Source organism: Arabidopsis lyrata, assembly GCF_000004255.2.
Source record: "Arabidopsis lyrata subsp. lyrata unplaced genomic scaffold ARALYscaffold_7, whole genome shotgun sequence".
Classification (NCBI taxonomy): domain Eukaryota; kingdom Viridiplantae; phylum Streptophyta; class Magnoliopsida; order Brassicales; family Brassicaceae; genus Arabidopsis; species Arabidopsis lyrata.
The window spans coordinates 20,013,826-20,020,134 of record NW_003302549.1 but is presented as its reverse complement, the minus strand read 5'-3'; the positions used below and the strand labels follow the sequence as shown (position 1 = coordinate 20,020,134).

The 6,309-nt window shown below is 38.0% G+C and overlaps 2 protein-coding genes across 2 annotated transcripts in view; one reads left to right on the top strand and one right to left on the bottom strand.

The window, feature by feature from the left end:
* Positions 1-1,152, top strand: part of LOC9304578 (probable glycosyltransferase At3g07620) — a 2,627-nt gene extending 1,475 nt beyond the window's left edge. Inside the window, exons 4-6 of the mRNA XM_021019146.1 lie at positions 1-106; positions 244-569; positions 688-1,152. Coding sequence (XP_020874805.1) covers positions 1-106; positions 244-569; positions 688-1,030 — 775 coding nt within the window. The 3' untranslated portion in view covers positions 1,031-1,152. The remainder of the gene's footprint in view (positions 107-243; positions 570-687) is intronic.
* Positions 1,153-5,418: 4,266 nt separating this feature from the next.
* Positions 5,419-6,205, bottom strand: LOC110226690. The gene is made up of 3 exons (XM_021019145.1): positions 6,036-6,205; positions 5,665-5,949; positions 5,419-5,583 (listed from the first exon to the last, which is right to left on the bottom strand). Exons 1-3 carry the CDS (start codon positions 6,185-6,187, stop codon positions 5,439-5,441), a joined length of 582 nt encoding a protein of 193 aa, XP_020874804.1. The 5' UTR covers positions 6,188-6,205; the 3' UTR covers positions 5,419-5,438.
* Between the last annotated feature and the right edge of the window lie 104 nt (positions 6,206-6,309).

Genomic DNA, 6,309 nt, shown 5'->3' with positions numbered 1-6,309 from the left:
CTTTGCAGACCATTTGAAGGAATATGTCGATTTGATAGCAGGAAAGTATAAGTTCTGGAACCGAACTGGTGGAGCCGATCATTTTATTGTCGCTTGCCATGATTGGGTACTATCATTTTCTTTCTTTCTTTCTTTCTTTTGTCTGATATATCAATAAGAGTCATATAAACTCTTTAATGTTAGATTTGAGTAAAGTTTTGATATATGAAATTGATTAATAAGCTGTTTGTATGTTACTCGCAGGGCAACAAACTAACCAAAAAAACCATGAAGAACAGTGTTCGAGCACTTTGCAACTCAAATGTTGCCCAAGGCTTCAGAATTGGGACCGATACAGCTTTACCAGTCACATATATACGCTCTGCCGAGTCCCCTCTTGAGTACCTCGGTGGAAAAACTCCATCCAAAAGGAAGATTCTTGCATTCTTTGCTGGCAGCATGCACGGATATCTCCGTCCGATCCTAGTGAAGCTTTGGGAGAATAAAGAACCTGACATGAAGATTGTCGGTCCAATGCCTCGTGACCCCGAAAGCAAGACACAATACCGAGAATACATGAAGAGCAGCAAGTAAGATCAAGGAAACTGAAAAATCCAAACCGTAAACCATATTGCTCACCTATACAAAAATGCCTATTGAACGGTTTTGGTTGTGAGAAGTTTAACTCCCATTTCAATATCTCAACAGGTACTGCATATGTGCGAGGGGTTATGAAGTCCACACCCCTAGGGTTGTCGAGGCTATCATTAATGAATGTGTTCCGGTTATCATAGCTGACAACTACGTGCCTCCCTTTTTCGAGATTTTGAACTGGGAGGAATTTGCAGTGTTTGTTGAGGAGAAAGAAATAGCGAATCTGAGAAACATTCTGCTATCGATATCCGAAGAGAGATATATTGTCATGCAAGCAAGGGTTAAAGCTGTGCAGCAACATTTCCTGTGGCACAAGAAACCGGTGAAGTTCGATCTATTTCATATGATTTTGCATTCAATTTGGCACAGCCGAGTTTATAAGGTTAAAACCAGGTGAAGAAACTACTCTCCACTAGTAAATTTATTGTAACTTTTTCGATGGATTTTCTCTATCTGTTGTGTTAAATGTCTAAATTGAAGAGACTCTTTGAATTGAATGATGACTAAAGAAAGCGCAAATCTGAATTAGGACTTTCATCGAACACCGAAAACTTGAATCTTTAGAGAACCCCTAAAATTCAATCTTATGGGGATTGAATCTTTACTCCAGGAAACAGAGATCTGGAAGCTGAAGACAAGAACGAACATCGGACTCTTGTTGAACAAAAAAAAAAAGGAACCGAACCAAATAAATTAATTATGATAACACACTGATGATGTGAAATTATTTAGCGTACCGGTTTAAACCGGAACCGTTCGGTTTTGTTTTTAGGGATAAGTATAATTAAATTAGACTTCATAGCACCAATCAATACTTTCCTATGTGGTTGTGTTTCCTATGTGGTTATGTTACCACCGGGGTTCGAATTGGTACTTAGTTTGCAGATTTGACTTAGAGTTCGTTTGATTAGCGATCGACGAACTGGATTGTTCACACGTCACTTCGGGCAGCGGCCAAGGTAATTTAAATTACCTCTTTTTTACCGGTCCAACTGTTGATAATAATTTGTAACCTAAATTTCTATTCCGATTCGTAATTTTCTTTGAAGATTTATTCATCTTTTTCTTTCATTCAATTTCGTCGTTTGGAAAGATCAATATGTAGAAAATCCTACTTTTGTTTGCAAGATTAAGGGTTTTGGAACAGATTCGGCAAAGTGGGAGCTTGTTGATTTCCATTAGCCATGGGAGAACGTTAAGCTTGCAGAGGAAGAAGAACCACTACAAGAAAAATCCACATTCTTAGCACGAGAGAAACGCTATGTTTTGTCATTAATAGCATTTTCATAAACGCTATTTTATGCCCCTGTTATCGTAAGTACCCCACATAAGATAGCGTTAAATACAAATGCTATGTTAAAGACTTCTATTATAGCAGTAGGGCAACGCTGTGTGTTCAAGCGTATTTATTTGTTTGAAATTTTGCAATTACTCATTATCCATGCTATGATAGGGGTCTCTACGATAGCTATATTAAAACGGTTTAGTTTATGTTTTTATAAGAAATATTTATGCTATGAGATATTATCTTATAGCGTTTATATATAAGATAAAAAATTAGTAATTACTCATATATTGCGCTACAGTAGATGACTCTAACATAGCATTTTTTAAATCTTACATTTTAAAAACCAATATATTTCGTAGCAGGTTTTTAAATGCTATTATATTTGTTTTCATGTCACTGATTTCTTTTTTTTATGACACACCTGTTTTAAAATCCCCAAATACATCATTAATAACTTCAAATCCAAGATACAATTCACAAGACATGTTTCACATAACAAGCTAACAAGTTTTCCAAAGATCCTGTCAATGATCTCCTTAAGATCCAAAACCAACCAACTAAAAGTCTGAAAACAAGTCTTCCAAAGAAGTTTCACAAACCAAACCTCAGGCCATGATCACTTTGTCCTCAGCCCATGCAATAACTGTCCCAAGGGCATCTTCCATAATCTCTATTTCATCTGATTTCCTCCAAACTTCTGCATCGCTAACTTTGACAATATCTACCCACACTTTAACAGCATTAGTACCCAAAGGAACAAAGTGAACCTTCTGGTTTGGATCATTTGTTGCCCATCGTCCTTCAGCAACTACTCGACTCTTTCCGGTAATGTCCATCAACTTGCATCTCTTATTCTCCTTTGAACCATTTTGCATGATACGCTGCCATGTTTACAACATAAAACAAAAGGTCAGAAGATTGACAGAAGTAATCAGACCAAAATAAAATAGAAATACCTGTGATTTCCGGATAGGAGACTGTGAATCTGGTATAGTTTTCCTTACTGGAGAGCTTGGGCGTGTTTCAGTCTCAATAGGAGATTCAGAACCTGATCCTGAAGATTTAGAGGCATTAGACGCTGGTTTATCACTTGTCTCCGCAGATTTTGTCCCAACTGCAGATTTAGATCCTGAAGGTATATCAGTTGATGCAGAATGCTGTCTAGGAGACTGAGTCTCAAAGCTAACTTTATTGACCGGCCATGAAACAAAAGCCATCAAACAGTCCTCAAGGTATGCCATATCAATTGTAGGCCTCCATATGAATGTTTCTGGTTGAAGCACTGAATCCACAAATACTTTTACTGCCTTTGGTCCAAGAGGTAGTCCATTAACCAATGCAGTTTCTTCTTGTGTCTGCCAACGACCCTCAGCAACAATCACATCATCATCAGACAAATCCAGCAGTTTACATTTATTCATAGAGTTTGCTCTTAGGCCCTGTCAAAAACATTTTGAAAATAACTCATCAAATACCAACTCATAAACAGGCTCAGTAATATAGTGTATCAATATAAAGTTTACCAAAGGCGCAATGTCTTCTATTTGGAGCTCTTTGTCCAAAAGAACACACTTAGAGGCTGGCCATGCAATAATCTGTCCAACAGCTTCCTGAATAGTAAACATCTTAGTTGCTGGTCTCCAGAGGAATGCATCTGCTTTAGTAGCAGTTTCAACCAACACTTTAAGATCTGTAGGGCCTAGACGACAGTCATTCACTAAGTCATCAGGATCAGAAGATAGAATACGCCCCTCACCAACGTTTTCATCACTACCAGACCAATCAACCAATACACACTTAGGGTGTGATCTTTTGTTTACACTCTACAAAATAGAAATTTAAGTCAGAAATAACAATAGTAAGAAGGATTCATGGATCTGATATAAATTACTTACTCTGGCAGCTGAGTTTTCACCTATTTATGGTTCTTGTCTCTATAACATAAAAGAATAATGTCAGTTCTCATATATATAATCTTAGCTGCTTGGATCATTAATTGTGTAAGTAGTTAACCTGCTTCTTCATTTTGCTAAGTTCCTCCTCCAATTCATTCACCTTCTTCAGTAACTGAACCTGCTTCTCTTCCATGTCAGTCATAACCTTGGTCTTCACTTGAAAACAAGCTAATTTGGTCTTACTCATGCCTCTACCCATTGCCCGCAGCCTACCAGGATTGTCGGGTCCTAAAAGTTGACAGAGGTGATCTTCTTCTGGATTTGTTGTGGTTGTTGGAGCATCACTTCCAACAAGCTCAGCTGCTTTCATCTGCAAATCAATGACACTTGTTACTAAAGGAAAACAAAATCATGTTAAAACAATCTTGGGACATACAATCTTTTCGGCTGCATTAGTATTCACTGGCGTGCCATCCTTTTTGGTACGCGACTTGACCCACACCTTCAGCCTAGTCACCTCAGATGGATCTCCACTTTCAATGTTTTTCATCTTGGTTGGTCCCCTATGTTTCTTACGCTTAGGCTCCTGGTCTTCAGATAACTCAAGCTCACCTGCAGGGTCATCCTCTTCTCCATCTTTATCAGCTGGTACTATCCCTTCCGTCTGAGATACTTGAACAGGTTGCTCCACTTGCTTACTGGTCTGTGGTTCTTCTGCAGTCTGCTGTTCTTGTTCCTGAATCTCAGGCTCAACAGTACCAATATACTCTAGCTCATCATCCTTTGTTGTACCCTTCTTCTTACTTGATTGTTTCCCTCCCTTCTTCTTTGGTCTGCCCATTTAATTAAGTCTCCTGCATGACCAGTAAACAAATAAGTAAAATATGATAATCTTACCTTACACATACTATGAGATAACAGACACCACATAAACAGACACCAAAACAAGAACAAAGATTTTTAAAAACGCTACATTTGGCACATATATTCCTTCACAATCAGTTCTAGCAGTTTCTGCATCATCTATGTCAATATCCATGTCAACAGTTGCTGGCAATGGACCAATATCTGCATTTCCATCCTGAACATCTTCTTTGCTATATCTTCTTGTAGAACCTCTCATGACAACATACCAACTGGAGGAATCATCTTCCCTTGAATAAAAGACTTGTTTTGCCTGAGATGCTAGTATGTAAGGATCCCGTAAAAAACTGACTTGACTCTGATTTAAGTTAACAAGTGTGAACCCATCTTCCACTTTAACTCCATTACCTCTCACTGCCCATTGACACCGGAACAGAGGAACATAGAAGACATTATAGTCTAGCAAGATGATGTCAATGATTCTGCCGTAGTAAGATACCAAATCAACCACCTGTGATGTATCTTTAGCACTAGATCTACACATAGCTGTAGCCTCATAATAGACTCCACTATTCTGACTTTTCCTTTCAAGTGAGCTTGTGTGAAAACGTTGCCCATTCACTATATAACCAGTGTATGACCTTGCACTACACCGTGGACCATATGCCAGCCATTTAATTGTATCTTCATGTCCAGATGAAGAAATGGGTATCTAGCAAGATGCATAAATTAGTGTCAGTGACTTATATTTATATGAATCAGACTAAATATATACAAAAGACAGTGAAATAGCTTGCCTTTTCCTTTAACCATGATGCATAGTTCTTAGCATGCATAGACCATAACATTGATGCATCACGTCTACACCTTGGATTAGTGTCTTGTAGATGTTCCAAGTGCATGCTTGCAAAAGAGGATTAAAAAAACATAAGTTACCAGATTGCTATATTGACACAAGTAGTAGTTAATATAAACAGAACTTACTCAACAAAAGGATCCAATGCAGCCATATTTTGAATGACAGCAAGATGGGCTATGTTCTTTTCCATCTCAGTAAGAGTAATTGCAGTTCCTGCAGATAAAGGACGACCTTCTAGTATAGAACTGTTCTCATACTCTGTATTTCTCTCTTGTTTTTCTTCTACACTTGTTGTCTTCTTCAAGAAATCACTACAGAACTGCACACATTCTTCAGCAAGATATGACTCTGCAATACAACCCTCTGGTCTTGCTGGATTTCTTACAAAGTCTTTTAGAACTTTCATGTACCTTAAAAGTCAAAAATAAAAGATATCAGAATGCAGACAAGCACTTGATTATTGAAATGTCAAAACAACAATTCAAATAATGTATACCTCTCAAATGGATACATCCATCTAAAATGGACTGGTCCTCCAAGTCTTGCTTCTCTTCCTAGATGTACTGTCAAGTGTACCATGATATCAAAGAAGCTGGGAGGAAAAAACCTTTCAAACATACAAAGTGTTTCCACAACTTCATGTTCCATTACTGAGATAACCTCTCTGTCAATGACTCTCTTGCACAAATGGTTGAAGAAAGAACATAACCGGATATATTGCTGTCCTAGACCTTTTGGTATAGCCCTCTAAGTGCAATAGGAGAAGTGTG